Below are 17,692 nucleotides of genomic sequence, written 5' to 3'. Positions count from 1 at the left end.
CGGATGGTAATAAGGCCACTCTCGAAAGTGTAAAATCTCAAGTGTTTCCAGTAACAGGTGTGTCCACTGACGAGGACTACCCATTTGTCATGTGTGAAAAGAAAGGCCTCCACTTAGCGTAGCTGTCTTTTCGACAGCGGCCGCAGGGAAATTACCCGGGAGCATGGGAGTCTCTTCCAACCCCGCTTGACCCCTCCGAGTTTATGGCTGGCAATCTGCTGCCTTCTTCGCTTGCTACAGAAACTGTGCATTGCATCAAATCGCAAGTTAAGCAAATGGGTGCAAGGATTTTTCAACAGGTCAAGTCTGAGTTAAAATCTTTGGTCACACTTTATTTTAGGTGGCTGTGTATGGAAGCTTGTTTCCACCACTGAATAAAACAGAAAACAAGATAATAGCGACTTTTTATGTCACAAATCTGACTTCTTTTCTCAGAATTGCGCGATATAAACTCACAATTGCGAGTTATAAAGTCAGAATTGTGTGATATAAACTCACAATTTTTAAAAAAACAAAATACAATTAAATTTTTCTCACAATTCTGACATTTTTTCGCAATTGCAAGCTTATATCTTGCAACTGTGACTTTATATCACGCAATTCTGACTTTATTTATTGCAATTCTGACTTTATATCACGCAATTCTGACTTTATAACTCGCAATTCTGACTTTATATCACGCAATTCTGACTTTATAACTCGCAATTCTGACTTTATATCTCGCAATTCTGACTTTATATCACGCAAGAATGACTTATTTCTCGCAAATCTGACTATAACTTGCAATTCTGACTTTATATTGCGCAATTCTGACTATTTCTTGCAATTCTGACTTTATATCACGCAATTGCGACTTTATATCGCGCAATTCTGACTTTATATCACACATTTCTGACTATATCACTCAATTCTGACTTTATATCACACAATTCTTACTATATCACTCAATTCTGACTTTATTTCTTGCAATTCTGACTTTATATCACGCAATTGCGACTTTATATCACACAATTCTTATTATATCACTCAATTCTGACTTTATTTCTTGCAATTCTGACTTTATATCACGCAATTGTGACTTTATATCTCGCAATTGCTACTTTATATCGCACAATTCTGACTTTATATCACAATTCTTACTATATCACTCAATTCTGACTTTATTTCTTGCAATTCTGACTTTATATCACACAATTCTGACTATATCACTCAATTCTGACTTTATATCATGCAATTGTGACTTTATATCGCACAATTCTGACTATATCACTCAATACTGACTTTATTTCTCACAATTCTGACTTTATATCACGCAATTGTGACTTTATAATACACAATTCTGACTTTATATCTCACAATTCTGACTTAATTTCTCGCAATTGCGAGTTTATATCACACAATTCTGACTTTATAACTCTCAATTGTGAGTTTATATCACACAATTCTGACTTTATAACTCTCAATTGTGAGTTTATATCATGCAATTCTGAGAAAAAAATCAGAATTGCGAGATATAAACTTGCAATTGCGAGAAAAAAAGTAAGAATTGTGAGATAAATAGTCGATTACATTTTTTTTTTTTTTTTTTTTTTTCAGTGGCGGAAATAAGCTTCCATAGCTGTGACTGTGTGACACATTATATTAGTGTTGATCTGGAAAATTTCTTTGAGGTATGTTTAGGTTCAGGAGAAAGGCTAGGGTTATGGTTAGGATTATAGTTTTTGGGGTAAGGCTGAAGTTAACAGTGTAATGTTAATTATTGCACATACTTTAAATATTACAATGCAAATAATAAATATATTGTATCACATGGTTAAGCACATATAGTTAAGGCCACCTAATACAAACCTCTGATTTTGAGTGATTTTAATTCAAAATGCGCAGCTGAGCTGAGTTTAGTTAACCCGACCATTGCTAACCTGGAAATGTGCGGCATAGAAAACTATCTCAACTTTGTGAAAAGGAACTGCAAACAAACATGTTATCATAACAATCAGAATGGTTAATGAAGCACCAGCAGGAAAGGAGTTTATTAACCACCAAACTGTAATTAAAGGAAACAAAGGGAGAGGCATGGAGCGAAAAATACCATGAGGCGTTTAATTTCCTTTCGAGCGAGTGTGTGAGAATTGCTTTGCGCAAAGCTCACATTGGCTACATCGGCGGTCTCACAGATGCTTTTTTGGAAGACATAACACATAAACACAGACTTTGACAAATGACAGATTCTGACTCCAGAAGCGCACGATAGTATACCGCATGCTGCTTTCCATTTTGCTGGCCTGCAGCTTAGGCACTTTTTGGAACACAAAACAATCCAGAAGCAAGAATAGACAGACCATAATATAGTAAAGCCATCTAAGTATTAAACTTTGCCACAGCTTACACACTGTTTGCACTATACAGACATTAAAGTCACCATATTATTAATAAATGTGACCCTGGACCACAGAACCAGTCATAAGTCACACGGGTATATTTGTAGCAATAGCCAACAATACATTGTATGGGCCAAAATTATTTATTTTTCTTTTAAGCCAAAAATCATTAGGATATTAAGTAAAGATCATTAAGCAAATTTCCTACCGAAAATATATCAAAAATGTATTTTTGTGAGTGGATATGCATTGCTAAGGACTTCATTTGGACAACTTTAAAGATGATTTTCTCAATATTTAGATTTTTTTGCACCCTCAGATTCCAGATTTTCAAATAGTTGTAGGCCTATCTCGGCCAAGTATTGTCCTATCCTAACAAACCATTATTTATTCAGCTTTCAGATGATGTATAAATTTAAATTTTAAAAAATTGACCCTTGTGACTGGTTTTGTGGTCCAGGGTCACAAATATTGCAGTATTTATTATTATAAATGATTTATCTGTGCACATCATTACTTTTTAAAATTCATGTGCCTCATAATCTTTAATCAAAACAACTTCCGCACTCTGTTCAGCCATCTCTTCTCTGATGACGTGTTTACTGGCGCGAGGGCGGGACAAACTGTCAATTAAATGAGATCGACCAATAGCAAACAATAACAATCAATTCCCAGTGGACAAAATCAAGCTCCGCCCTATATTTTTTTTCCCCCTCAAGAAGCCGTTTTATTTTGATATAGTCCTTATGTAGCCCCGTCCCTTTTCAGCGCTGCGCTCGTTGTCTTCCGGTTTGTATTTCCACAGCGATCTTACATATTTATGAATAAACTGCCCGTTTTAAAATCTTCTCGGTCTATTGACATTTATTAAGACATCTGCTTTAAACATTACAATGCTCATGATAAGTTTCATTAACTCTACAACAAGTAAATCCACTTCATCTAGTTATTCGCGATGCCATAGAAATATACAGAGCTACCGCAAAAATGAAAGTTCAAAGACAATACTATAAAGATGGCGGCGCGCTTGTTTCTCTGGCGCATAAGTATATCCGTCACAGCAGGAAAAAATAGCCTAAACTCTTCCGTTTCTTGCCGACTTTATTGATGCCTCAAGTTATTTGGTGGGCGATAAAATGAATCCTATAGCCATATATTGAGGCCAGAATATCACAGAGACATTTGGGATGGGCTATTTTCACCACAGCAACCAAGTAACGCCCTGGAAACCACCCAAGACATTTGCACTGTAACAACAAGCGTTGCCTGGAGCATCACTAAAATTTTTAGAAAATTTCGGTTGAATCACCAAATGATGTAATAGGCTTACGAATTAAACATGTAAAAAAGATCGTCGTTAAGCTCCACTCGTGATAAAAAATTTCACTCTTATGTTAAGGTTTTAACCTAGCCTAGGCTACTGTCTGTTTGGCTTTGTAAAATGTAAATTTTTTACATTTAATGTTAAATTTTTAAAAATTCTCTTTGACTTTGAAACGGAAACGCATGATGAATCGTCGCTGGCCTTTTTTCTTAGGCTACTGAATTATGATTGGTCTCCATTTATAGATCTATTTTACCATCTATAAAGTGATTATGAAGCTGAGAAATATATCAAATGTAGGCTACATAGAACCAAATCTAACCTAAAACCTAAACTTTTGAACTTCTGCCATTCAAGCATTGCTATTTCCTTCTGGAAATGCAAACTTACTGTAACACGAACACTGTGAAGCGTGATCAACCCAGTCTGTCGCCCAGTCCCTTAACTTTAACGACAAATACTAATTCGCTGATTCTGAAAATCAGTGGATAAAAATGAATGCTTTGCACAGTAGAACGAATCCAATTACGCAAATGCCGATTGCCAACGCGGCGTTTCTCAAGCGTTTGTCCCGACGCGAGCTGCTGCTCTCCTTCCATCTGGCTCGAGTCCTGGCCAGTGTTCATACACTGTTTGTAGTCCCTAAAAACAAAGTGTAAAACTAGCTCACCATTCTCGCCCGGGCTCTTCTTGTTACTTGTCTAAAAAGGAGACTTGAGCCCCTCAACGAGTTAGTTACAAAGAGCGTTTTAATCCTTCGCCTCATTTACATCCCGCAAGAATAGAGTCCTGAATATCTAATCTTCTGCATTTAGGGTCCTGTAATCCGCTCGCTCTCTCTGATGTTTTCTTCTCCCATTCCCCTATGAACAATTAACTTGTAATCTCTACAAACATACATTCAGCTGCTGCCTATCTGATCTGCGCGAGGACCCGAGGGACTGCCTTTGTGTTTCAAATGTGTCCAGTTTTATCATTTACTTCTCCCGCTGATATATACTGAAGGAAATATTCTATTATTTTTAGGGATAGCATACATAATAAATAAGATATTATTTCCTTCAGCAATTTTCATAATAAAAAAATCACAGAATAGATTAACCAAATACAGCATTGTGTCCCTTACAATAAAAATATAAAATGGAACTGTTTATTATAATTAATAATAATAGGCTAATAATAATAATATGTTATTTTATTTAAAACTGTTGTTTGTTCTTATTATAGGCTAATAATATACATTGATGTAAAATTCTAGCCTATTTTACGTATAGGCTACTCGTTTTTTAGTCATACTAGTGAATAAGATTTTCTCATAAAATTAATTTTGCTGTGTTGATATTTTTGTTGCATTGAAACAGTATTTTTGTTGATTTTTTCATTTACATTCATCAATTCATACGCTTTTAACTGGTGTTTTTTATAGCATGAACAAATTCATGTTTAAGGACATTCCATCTATTTTATTTTCTTTCTTTGTTTCATTCTTTATATATATATATATATATATGAAATAATGTTTTATGTTGAGTGGCCAAGGCGATGATTTGTGTCTGTGACGAATTATGTTTTGGAACAATTTTTAAGTGTGTAAAATATTTGATTGTAGCTATATTAAATGAACTATTTTTATACTACAAACAGATAATTGTCTGTATATTCTGTAATAATTTTTGAAATGCAGTCTGAACATTTTTCCTTTAAATTGCAGGTGTAATAACTATATAAAGCACAATAAATTTAATATGCACAAAATATACAAAACAAAACAGATTTTTCTTTCTTTTTTTTACAGCAACGTTTTATTGAAATGTCATCCAGGAACACTGGGCAATAATAAATATCTCATTTGTCAACAAGAATGTACAAAAATAAACACCACGGCAATCTCTCTGGAATAACAAAATTTTCCCAGGAAAAAAGATCATGCTCACAGGTTGATGCCATGCTGAAGAATTTCAAATAAAGATACGACACAGAAATAACACGACTGAAGGTTCAGCTATTACTCAGGCAGACAATGGAGGAATAACATAATCATAATAACACTCTAGTGCGAACTAAATCCATAGTCGTACAGTTTTCATCTGAAATGCCATTTCACAATCCTTGTTACAAGGAACATGTGGGTTTCGTCTTTTCATGCCCTTTGCAAAAAGATACATGCACGCGACTCCCCCACATCACATGATCAACAGGTAGCCTTACGCAAGTTTACCATGATACCCATATTTTGCGCATAGAGATTTGCACATAAGGAGATCCCACATTAATGTAGTATTAAAAATTATCTTTTTGGCAGACAAATGTGGTTACCAAGGTAAACTCGTGTAAGGGGAGTGCTCGCGTTTCCAGGGCAACTTCAAACACATAGATTCCACCGCGAATAGAACAATTTACTCTCATTTACAGTGAATGTACACGGAGCCTCGCGCGGCCCTGACGTTATTTACAGTGCGTTATGCAGCACATACTCCATAACTGTAAAGTAGTTACCTTACAAAGCAATCGATGAGATCCTTGTTACAAGGACGAAGTAGTGAATTTGTAAGGGCTAAAACAAACAAACAAACAAACAGACATACAGATCATGCAAAGTCCAGTCCATTCACAATGTACACGTTCACTTCATCACTTCCTTGTTTTCTGTGGAAAGCCTCGTCAGTCCTGTCGAAGTGATGGGGAGGTGGGGAGGTGGCGGCACCTGGCAAATAGTGCAGGGGCACGGCAGGCCCGCCCAGTGCTGAAAAGTGCCCCCGAGCTGCAGAGGTGGTGTAGGGGTGCTCTTCATCAACGAGTGCGGCGCCCTGATGGAAGTAAGTCCGGGTAAAGTGGTCGACAGCGTCGAGGAGGTGGACGAGGTCAGCGCGCTCCCGAGGAGCGGGTGATGCACCTGGTGCGCCGTGCTCGCCGAGTGCGCAGCGCCGTGGCTCACCGTCCCGCAGTGAAACGCCGAGTGGTGGCCGCCGTAAATCTCGCCCACCAGCCGCTTCATCTCGTCCAGGGAGCTGGTCAGCATCAGGATGTAGTTTCTGGCCAGCAGAAGCGTGGCGATCTTGGACAGCTTCCTCACGGACGGCCCGTGCGCGTACGGCATGACCTCCCGGAGCCCGTCCATCGCCAGGTTCAAGTCGTGCATGCGCTTGCGCTCCCTGCCGTTGATCTTCAGGCGCAGCTGCTGGATCTCCTGCTCGGTCACCTGCTTCTTGAGTTTGTACTTGCTGCCCGAGGGCGTTTTGGACAAGTGCTCGCTCGTCATCTTCTGGAGCAGCTCGTTCTGCGTGGAGGACACGGAGTTCAGGCGTCCGTCTTGTGGATGGTGGTGATCGCGGAGGTACATCCCGTCCATGTCTGGAGAGGAAGCTCTGCTGGAGCTGGAGTCCGAATTCATTTTATGGCTGCGCTTGGGTAGGAGGTTGTCTCTTTCTCTTGTCTTGTTTTTATTTCAAGTCACTCCTGCTTGATCACCTGATTTATCCCACCGGAGCCTCTCTCTCTTCTCTCTCTCTCTGTCTGTAGACCGAGGCCGTGTCGCCTGGTTTGATTTCGCTCGGTGATGCACCTCTTGCTCTGTGGCTGCTCATCACAGGGCTCCGTATTTATAGCGCTGCTCGAGAGGGGCCAAACAAAAGGAGCCCCTCTATTCATAACGGTCTTGTTAGGATGACGTCCCCATTATCTGGAGCGGTGTGCTTTGACTGTCCCATTGACCAAAGGAGCATCTATTCATATTCATTGTAACGACACCATGGGGGGACACTTCAGCCCAGGAGCCTCCGAAACTTTGCAAATACTTCTCCACACTTAAGAAACGATGCCGGGTCAGTCACAACGCACCTTGCACCATTCATTTCATGACACACATTATGTATGCAATCGCAAAATATGCATCCTGTATGTGTATTGGTATGTATTATCATAGAATAATAATATTTTATCACTTTCGTTAATCTAAAATCATATTAACCAATCAGATTAATGATCCTAAGCATTAGATAATGTAAAAAAGTTAAATATATATATATATATATATATATATATATATATATATATATAATTACTTTGGTTTAAACATGAAATGCTTTCTTGTGCAGGGCTATTATTTTAGGCCCACAATACTGTCAAAAAAAATTCATGCCCCTAAAACTGAAAACTTTAATTTAATTGCTTAAATTTGAAGAAGAATCAGTGGTGCCAAACTTACAGTTTTTAAAATTACTGATCAAGAAAACTGATTTGAAATTCTGTAAACTGAAAAATCGTTACAAACATTTGTGTGTAGCTCTGAAATCAAATGTGTATAAATTTAGATCAACCTTGTGGACTACATTTTTCCATTAGGTTGAAATTTAATGCCCTGAATGCATATAGTTATTCTTTTAAATGTAGAATGTGTTTTGTTAATTTCATAATTAGTTCATCAATTTTTTAACCTGTTTCCCTGGTGTAAATTATAGCTAAAATTGCATTGGTACATCTGTGCCATTATATTTCTTTACATTAAAGAAACAAAGTCAAGTTAAAAATAATAAAATTAGTCACTATTCTATAAAAACAATAAATTGTAATTATAATCACCTAAACTGCGTGAAAACTGTATGTTATAAATTTAACACTTGCTTACCTTTAGCCAATTATCTGTTAAAATTCTGCAACATTATTATGAAGCAAAAAAGCAGACAATATGTTCAGATATGTATTTAGTAGCAACTACAGAAACAATATTGGCCTCAAGTTAATATAAATTGCTGATGACCCAGCATTCAGCAGGATTATCATGATTAATATTAACACACACATATATATATTTAACACTGAGCATTCTACCACGGATAATCAGTAAATGCTGTCCGACATATTTAATTATTTTATGAAAAAGTGCTGATACTGATTTATGCTCACTTACTGAAATATGCTTAATTATCTTTAGATTCAATTTGGCATATCTGGTTATGCATTACAAACAGCGCAAATATATACATTGATAAGATAAATATTAAATATGTTTATCTGTACAATATATAAATAATCTTTTCATTAGCAGATGGTATACAGACATGTTTGGAGGAGTGAATCCACACTGTGATTATATCTGCTATACTGTTACAGTGTCTCTTCATTATCGATTCAATTCTAAAGGAGTCTGGTTTATATGAAACAAATAAACAAAGAAAAGTGAGAATGTAAATTTGTTTGTAGAATAAATGCAGATTAAGTTTTGTGTGATATACATATGTATAAAGTCTCATAATTATAAAAACAATTAACATTTCTATGTACTAAAAATTTAAATTACAGGGTAATCATCAGAACATAATCAAAATGAAAGAAAATATGTGAGATGAAAACTCTCCCACAGTATTTTCGAAATAGAAGTTCCCCCCCAAAAATTGTGTCTTCCCTCTCGTAGTCTCACTGGTTTTCCACAGCAATAAAATCCCCGCATAAAAAGAGTGAAAACATGAATTCACTGCACCATAGAGGAAGTTGAAAGGGAATCGTTTCTCATAAAGGTGCTGCAATGCAAAGAAAAGCTCGGGACTGCTTTACTCTCTCTTGGTGGCATTTGAAAGTGTAAAGCTTTGAATACCAATTGCTTGAACTGGACATATGTGAATCCTTTTTAATCCTACTAATCCTGTCTCCAAGTGTTTCTTTGTCTGTGGGGGCGACCACATAGATCTAAGTGAAAGTGTTCCTAATCCGGCCAATGTGGAAAAATGTCTCAGTGTGTGAGCGGAGGGGAGAGGGAAGAGTTCGGAGGCGTGGGGACAGGAGGGGGCAGAGAAAGGGATGATGTGGCCGTTACGGGGATGTAGAGTGGCGGGGGGTCTCATTTACTCACTGCTGCTCCGAGAAGGAAACCCAAACAGCAGGACCCCCTTCATACACACACTCCAACCCTCCCGCCATCATCCTGCTGACGGTCTCAGAACCTGGACGGTGGTACAGTCTCTGTAGGCAGACGCCAGAGCAGCCGATTCATTGTTGAGGCTTTTTACAGCAGCCACACTCGTGTTATTCCCAGCACGGCCCCTGTTCCTACAAAAATACACGTAGCTATATACACTGTAAATAAAGAGGTAACACTTTATTTTGATGGTCCACTTGAGACATTTTACTAACTACAACTAACTTTGCAATTACAGTATGAGGCAGGTCAAAAAAGCATTTAAAAGCATAACACTTGCAGACATTTCAAGACATTTTACTTACTACAAGTAACTTTGCAATTACAGTATGAGGCACACCAAAAAAGCATTTAAAAGCACATTATTTGCAGACATTAAGACATTTTACTAACTACAAGTAACTTTGCAACTACATGTCAATGGTTTCTACACCATTTTCTTTAGTTTGATTGGTCAGGGTTGGAAAAACAATAACTAAGACAACGACAGTAAGCATACAGTATGAGGCACGCCAAAAAAGCATTTAAAAGCACAACACTTGCAGACATTTCAAGACATTTTACTAACCACAAGTAACTTTGCAACTACAGTATAAGGCACACCAAAAAATAGCATTTAAAAGCACAACATTTGCAGACATTTCAAGACATTTTACTAACTACAAGTAACTTTGCAACTACAGTATGAGGCACACCAAAAATGCATTTAAAAGCACAACACTTGCAGACATTTCAAGACATTTTACTAACTACAAGTAACTTTGCAACTACATGTCAATGGTTTCTACACCATTTTCTTTTGTTTGATTGGTCAGGGTTGCAAAAACAATAACTAAGACAACGACAGTAAGCATACAGTATGAGGCACGTCAAAAAGCATTTAAAAGCACAACATTTGCAGACATTTCAAGACATTTTACTAACTACAAGTAACTTTGCAACTAAAGTATAAGGCACGTCAATAAAGCATTTATAAGCACAACATTTGCAGACATTTCAAGACATTTTACTGACTACAAGTAACTGCAACTACATGTCAATGGTTTCTACACCTATTTTTTTAGTTTGATTGGTCAGGGTTGCAAAAACAGTAACTGAGACAAAGACATTAAGCATACAGTATGAGGCACGTCAAAAAATCATTAAAAAACACAACACTTGCAGACATTTCAAGACATTTTACTAACTACAAGTAACTTTGCATCTACAGTATGAGGCACGTCAAAAAAGCATTTATAAGCACAACATTTGCAGACATTTCAAGACATTTTACTAACTACAAGTAACTGCAACTACACGTCAATGGTTTCTACACCTATTTTTTTTTAGTTTGATTGGTCAGGGTTGCAAAAACAATAACTAAGACAGCGACAGTAAGCATACAGTATGAGGCATGTCAAAAAAGCATTTAAAAGCACAACACTTGCAGACATTTCAAGACATTTTACTAACTACAAGTAACTTTGCAACTAAAGTATAATGCACATCAATAAAGCATTTAAAAGCACAGCATTTTCAGTTATTTCAAGACATTTTGCTAACTACAAGTAACTTTGCAACTACATGTCAATGGTTTCTACAGTTTTTTAGTTTGATTGGTCAGGGTTGCAAAAACAAAAACTAAGACAGCGACAGTAAGCATACAGTATGAGGCATGTAAAAAAAAAAGCATTTAAAAGCACAACATTTGCAGACATTTTAAGACATTTTACTAACTACAAGTAACTTTGCAACTACATGTCAACTAGCAGTCATAAGAGTATTAGTAGACTGTCTGCTTAATATCTGCTAACACTTTATTTTGATGCTCCTAACAGACATTATACTGACTACAATTAACTTTACAAGTGCATGTCAACTTATTCTACTAACCCTAACAGTCAACTAATACTTTAATGAAAGTTAGTTGACATGTAGTTGCAAAGTTACTAATAGTTAGTAGAATGTTTAAAGTGGACCACTGAAATAAAATTTAACCAAAAATTAAAAGTCGTAAATAAAGATTACTGAGGTATGCATTCTTAAAAATAAAGGTTCTTTATTGGCATTGATGGTTCAGTGAGGAACGTTTAACATCCATGGAATCTTTTGATTGCATAAAAGGTTCTTTATAGTGAAAAAGAGTTATTTAGGTTTTTAAAATGTTCTTCACACTAAGAACAAGTGGTTCTTTAAAGAACTGTTCCATGAAAGGTTCATTGGGGAACCAAACATGGTTTTTCTATGGAATTGTTGTGAAAACCCCATTTTGGAAACTTTAATAGTGTAGTGTAAGATTTTTAATAGTGTAAACTTTTCAGTCTTTCTACTTCGAAATTTGATGTTTAATTCAATGTGTTACTTGCTGTTTCTTTGTAATTAATTGTGAAATTTACTAGCGATTTCTGAGTGAAAATGGTTCTACACCAATGTTTTTAGTTTGATTGGTCAGGGTTGCAAAAACAATAACTAAGACTACAACAGTAAGCATACAGTATGAGGCACGTCAAAAAAGCATTTAAAAGCACAACATTTGCAGACATTTCAAGCTGCTTCAAATTATACAGTCCACAATCTATTTGCTTATTTAAGCCACACTTAAAAATGTATGAATTCCATTACATCAGATAACTAAATATCAAACCTAGTGCCATCTGCAAACAACTGATGCTAGAGGTTTTCTAAGTACTTGTTTCAATTGTCTGAGACATTTTGGCAATCACAAACCATCAGGGAAGTAGGTGAGTGTCCTAGCAGAGGAAGTGTCCAAATACATTTACATTTCTAGGCACAATATTTCTCCCCAAAATCAGTGCAAAAATGTGTGCAGTCATGTTAAGTTTATTCATCAGTTTAATAAGAAGTATCACAGAAGCCACCCATGTTAATGGCACAGTTGGCACACTGACAGAACTGCGCGGGTGAGTAAGGGACGTCCAGCCCCTGAAAGGCCCAGTGCTCTCAGACAATAGGTGACGTGGTAGAGGCCCGGATTACATCGGCCTCTGTCAGACACGATTTACTGCTCGTCCATGCTAGAATGCTCAGTGTTAACAGCCTGGTTAACCTAAAAAAGATCCTCATCAAATGACTACAGAAATGTATGGTTTAATTAATAAGACTCTCAATTATTTTTTGCAACCATAATATGCATATAATTTTCACTCTTTATGATATGCTATTACATGCAATCCGCATCCTGTTATAAACTTTTAATATGAGCACTGTTTCTTTCTGTTTCCCTTAGACAAATTAAATCAGATGTAGGTTTTTAAAGTGAACATTTTCAGATGAATATACTATTTGTGTCAGAACTGGGAAAAGTTTCATTCTTTTTTGTTACGATGCCATAGGGTTGCTGAGAGAAAGATATCAATGAAACTTTGAGTCCCTTGATTCTATATTCTGTTATCTTACAAGTAAACAAACCTTGAAATTTAAGAAATCTAATTATCATTGCGATCAAACGATAAAAGCTCCCTAATTAAAGAGCTTGTAAGAAGCAGTACAATGAATGTGAGGTTTCTAATTAATATTTTCAGGGTTATTTTCCTCAAAGAAGACATTTGCATTCATTAGGCAAAACGAGACAAATTAACATTTCAGTGTTAAAAAAAAATTATACCTTTATGTTTCCCTTTAGATTGAGCAGTGTGAAGTTGTAACTGTACAGTTTACTTTTCAAAGCTGTCAGTCTCAGAAACGTCTTTGAAAGATTAGTCACACTGGTAAAGGATCCAATAAATACCATAACTCATTACAACATGCTTTGCTCCAAAACATTATGTTTATTCAATTAATGTCTTATCAAACACTTGACTAACACTGTAGCCCATGTACAACATTAGTCCAACATTATTATAAAGATGTGTGTAATATTAAAATATTTTCTTCCATCATAGCTTATATGTAGAGACAACTATACATAAGACAGGTTTATTCTCATGAAATATAAGGTTTAGTCCAACATGATGCTATCTAAAAATTGGTTTGTTTGTCTAAACATCCCGACCAGCCCGAACCGGCAACACCAGCTCAATCAACGCATGATTTTGAGACATCATTGTTTTTGCAGTTCGATTTAATGTCAAACTTCACCTTTAATTTGGAGATGTTCAAAGATGTTAATGTCTCTGAAATGACATTATGTCTGTGAACATTCCGAAACTAAGAGTTCCCTTATATGCTATAACTGAAATTCACAATATTTTCTATTTTTACCTAATTGAAGCTGTTCCGGCATACACAAACAGATATATTTCCCAGAATCATTGTATGTTTTCCTTCAATATCTACATATGAAAGAAGCACATGTATGTTTAAGATATTTGAAAGCATAAATGGTATGCATGTGTATATATATATATATATATATATATATATATATACAGTCAAATCAAAAATTATTCAGACATTTTTTATATTTTTGATATATTTGTACTAGTGGGTGCAGGACGCTATAGTTCATTTATGTAAGTGAGGATAGCAAAATAAAGTAAACTGTGACATATTATACCCAAAAATTCTTCATACAGTGGACTACCAGTAAAATTGATAAAAATTTGGAACCAAAAATTATTCAGACATTTTGATCTGACCATGTGTTATCTGACATAATTAAGATTAATTTTTTCTGACACAGTTTAACTCTGAGATCTTGTCATATTTTATTACCATTTTTTTAAACTATAGTGAATAAACTGTATTAATGAATGAAATGTTCAAGGTGTCTGAATAAATTTTGGTTTGACTGTATGTCATATATTAAACTTCCGTATGGGGTGGAATAAACTAGAAATGATTTCCACGTCAAAGAAGTTGGAGGCCCAGATCACACCCAGCTGTTACGTAATCACCACAGACCAAGGGCGGTTCGAAGGTGTTTCACAGCCAGCTGGCAAGCTGTTTCGAACCACCAATACAAACTCCAAAACACTTTTGTTTTGGCCAGATTTTATTCAAAATTAAGTCACCCATTCGTTCTTCGATTTCACCTGAAGTATAAATCAGGGCCTTAACATCCCTCCACACGAAAGGCTAAAATGTGCCAGATGGCCAACAAGTCCAGCTTTTCAGAATACATCCAGCAACAGAGGCCGTCTGACTCTGCGAGGCTGGCTGGCCGTAAAGTCCGGCGCGGGACTCCACTGCGGTAACAGCCTCTCGCTGGCTCACTTTAACTGTCCCTTTCAGCGCCAACAATTGTTTGTCTCTTTTCAAGCTCAGTTTCAGCCTGGTAGCCTCCATTCTGCTTTGTGTGTCACTCTGTGTCTGGTTCGCCCCCTTCTAATGGGTGCACATGACCAGAAAATGAAGGCTTGCATGAGGGTTTCGTCAAGACGGGGAACCGCGAGAAGAGATTAATATGTAAGCTTTGCGGCTAAGCTGGATACAGGGGAGGGTGCTTTGTGCTCAGGGAGGGTTACATGTAAGGAGAGAGGGGCTGGCCTTTTCATTCACCAAAACATGTCCCGAGGAGCGCCCGCTCACCATTGTGCGAGTCGACATGAGGGCGGTTGTTTCATTAATTACACATTAGCCATTGGGCCGCAAGGTGGGAGGTACGATGGAGAAAATACAGATGTGCTGGCGGCCAGATCGAGCGAGGGCAGAGAACGAGAAAACACATTGATCTCATCCAAAGGATTTTCATCTAAAATGAGGCTGTGCGGGCTTGGAAGGGGAGGCACTTTTTGGCTGTCCCGAACCTTATCCCAGTAAAATGCTTGGTGGTCTTGCATTGTCTCTCTCTAAGTCTCTCCTAAGCAGCCATTGTCACAGGCACTTCAGAAGAGAAATCACACCAGCTTGATGAGGCGTTGCTGCTCCTTCTGCCCACCAGCACCAGGCTCTCACACACGAGACAATACGGCTGAAAAGAGCCCAGGCTTGTACCCTGAGAGGGTGCATCAGGCTTCATCCCATTGTGCTCATTCTCCTCCGGCTCGCCAACGCTGCAAACCTCTGCTGCTTTATGACCTATTCTGGATAACTGTCATTCAGTTGGGACGGCCCTCTCCAGCCCCCTGGTAACCCACTAAAACCAGTGGGAGGGTCACAACTTTATGAGGGCTTGCCTAAATGTTCCCCTGGATTGTCTCCCATTAGAGCGTCCCTCCCTCCATCAACAATGCCCTACAAGATCCCCGAGCCAAAACGAGACTGCTACTTTTCTTATTTCAATTAAGCAACAGATGTACATTGCTGTGAAAAAGTATTTGCCCCCGTCCTGGTTTTTAATTTTTTTGCATATTTGTCACACCTAAATGATTCAGATCATCAAACAAAATTGAATATTACACATAGATAACCCAAATAAATACAAAATGCAGTTTTTAAATGATGATTTCATTTATTAAAGGATTAGTTCACTTTAAAATGAAAATTACCCCAAGCTTTATTCACCCTCAAGCCATCCTTGGTGTATATGAATTTCTTCTTTCAGATGAACACAATCAGAGTTATATTAATAAATATCCTGACGCATCTATGCTTTATAAGGGCAGTGAATGGGACCAATGAGTATGAAGCTCAAGAAAGTGTATCCATCCATCATAAACATACTCCACACGGCTCCGGGGGGTTAATAAAGGCCTTCTGAAGTGAAGCGATGCGTTTGTGTAAGAAAAATATCCATATTTAACAAGTTATGATATCTAGCTTCTGCCAGACCGCCTTCTGTATTCAAACGTATGAAGAAAATGTAAAACTCTTGCAGTTCAAAAAGCTTACGCTACGTCTTACACCTTCCCTATTTAACTTGCGCGACATCAGTTACACTTTTTCCGTAAGTTGAATATGGAAGGCGATCTGGTGGAAGATTTTACTTTATAACTTGTTAAATATGGATATTTTTCTTACACAAACACATTGCTTCACTTCAGAAGTCTGGACTTAAATCCGATTGAGATGCTGTGGCATGATGTTAAACGGGCCGTTCATCCTCGAAAACCCTCCAATGTGGCTGAATTAAAACAATTCTGCAAAGAAGATTGGGCCAAAATTCCTCCAAAGCAATGTGAAGACTCATTGCCAGTTATCACAAAAACTTGATTGCAGTTGTTGCCGCCAAGGGTGGCACAACCTGTTATTAGGTTTAGGGGGCAATTACTTTTTCACATAGGGCCAGGTCGGTTTGGACAGCTTTTTTCCTCTTAATAAATGAAATCATCATTTAAAAACTGCATTTTGTATTTTCTCTGGTTATCTTTGTGTAATAATAAAAGTTGTTTTATGATCTGAATCATTTAAGTTTGACAAATATGCAAAAAAATTAAAAATCAGGAAAACAGCAAAAAATTGCAAAACTTGTACCTTTGAGATTACAATGGCTTGTCAATGGGGCAGAACACACAAAGGGGCATCTCTGTACCTTTTTACCATAAACAAGGGGTCTCCAAACCTACTCCTGGAGATCCACTATCTCCCAAAAGCATTATTAGCCAACTATGGTTGCAAGTTCCATCATTACAAACATAGTTCAACGATTTGGCATTTTCCCAAACCCATAGCTCCAACAAACATTCGCAAACAGCATCGCAAAGGTGTGTAGTTGAAACTATTAGAATCAGAGGACTTAATAGATCATGCTCTTGGGCACAATAAGCAAGCTAACACTAGCCACGTTTACATGGACATTTTTTGTTTCAATCGGAATAAAATCATTCCGAATATGTGTTTACATGAACGCTAAATAAAGTAAGCAGGTTAATGCGCGAGTTTATGTGTCACAAGCTTCAAGTCGGATTTAATCATTTGACATCTGCACACTGCACAAATATACAGAGTTTTCCATGGTTGTCACATAATAACCATCCACATTTTCATTGTTTTAAAAAAACAGTCTTCATATTTAACTATTTCAGGTCCTAATTAGGAGACGATGAGCACATGAGAAGCTTATATTAATCAAGCCATAAAATTCCTGTGCCTGCAGACCTTCACAGATGATGAGTGGAAAGAGAATTTTAAGATTGACATGACAGTGATTTATTATATTAATCAAAAACATCAGCTCATTCTGTGCATCATACATCATTATGCCATTTCTACATAATTGCACATGTGCAAAACTTTCCAGTTTCAGTTTTCAATCAAGTG

The 17,692-nt window shown here is 37.2% G+C and overlaps 1 protein-coding gene across 1 annotated transcript; it reads right to left on the bottom strand.

Moving 5' to 3' along the window:
- Positions 1–5,470: 5,470 nt before the first annotated feature.
- On the bottom strand, positions 5,471–7,540 carry olig3 (oligodendrocyte transcription factor 3). Its single transcript, XM_051917386.1, has one exon. It carries the CDS (start codon positions 7,091–7,093, stop codon positions 6,326–6,328), a length of 768 nt encoding a protein of 255 aa, XP_051773346.1. The 5' UTR covers positions 7,094–7,540; the 3' UTR covers positions 5,471–6,325.
- Between the last annotated feature and the right edge of the window lie 10,152 nt (positions 7,541–17,692).

This window comes from Ctenopharyngodon idella, chromosome 13 (assembly GCF_019924925.1).
Source record: "Ctenopharyngodon idella isolate HZGC_01 chromosome 13, HZGC01, whole genome shotgun sequence".
Taxonomy (NCBI): Eukaryota; Metazoa; Chordata; class Actinopteri; order Cypriniformes; family Xenocyprididae; genus Ctenopharyngodon; species Ctenopharyngodon idella.
The sequence above is the reverse complement of the archived record's forward strand: the minus strand, read 5'-3'. Positions and strand labels throughout refer to the sequence as shown.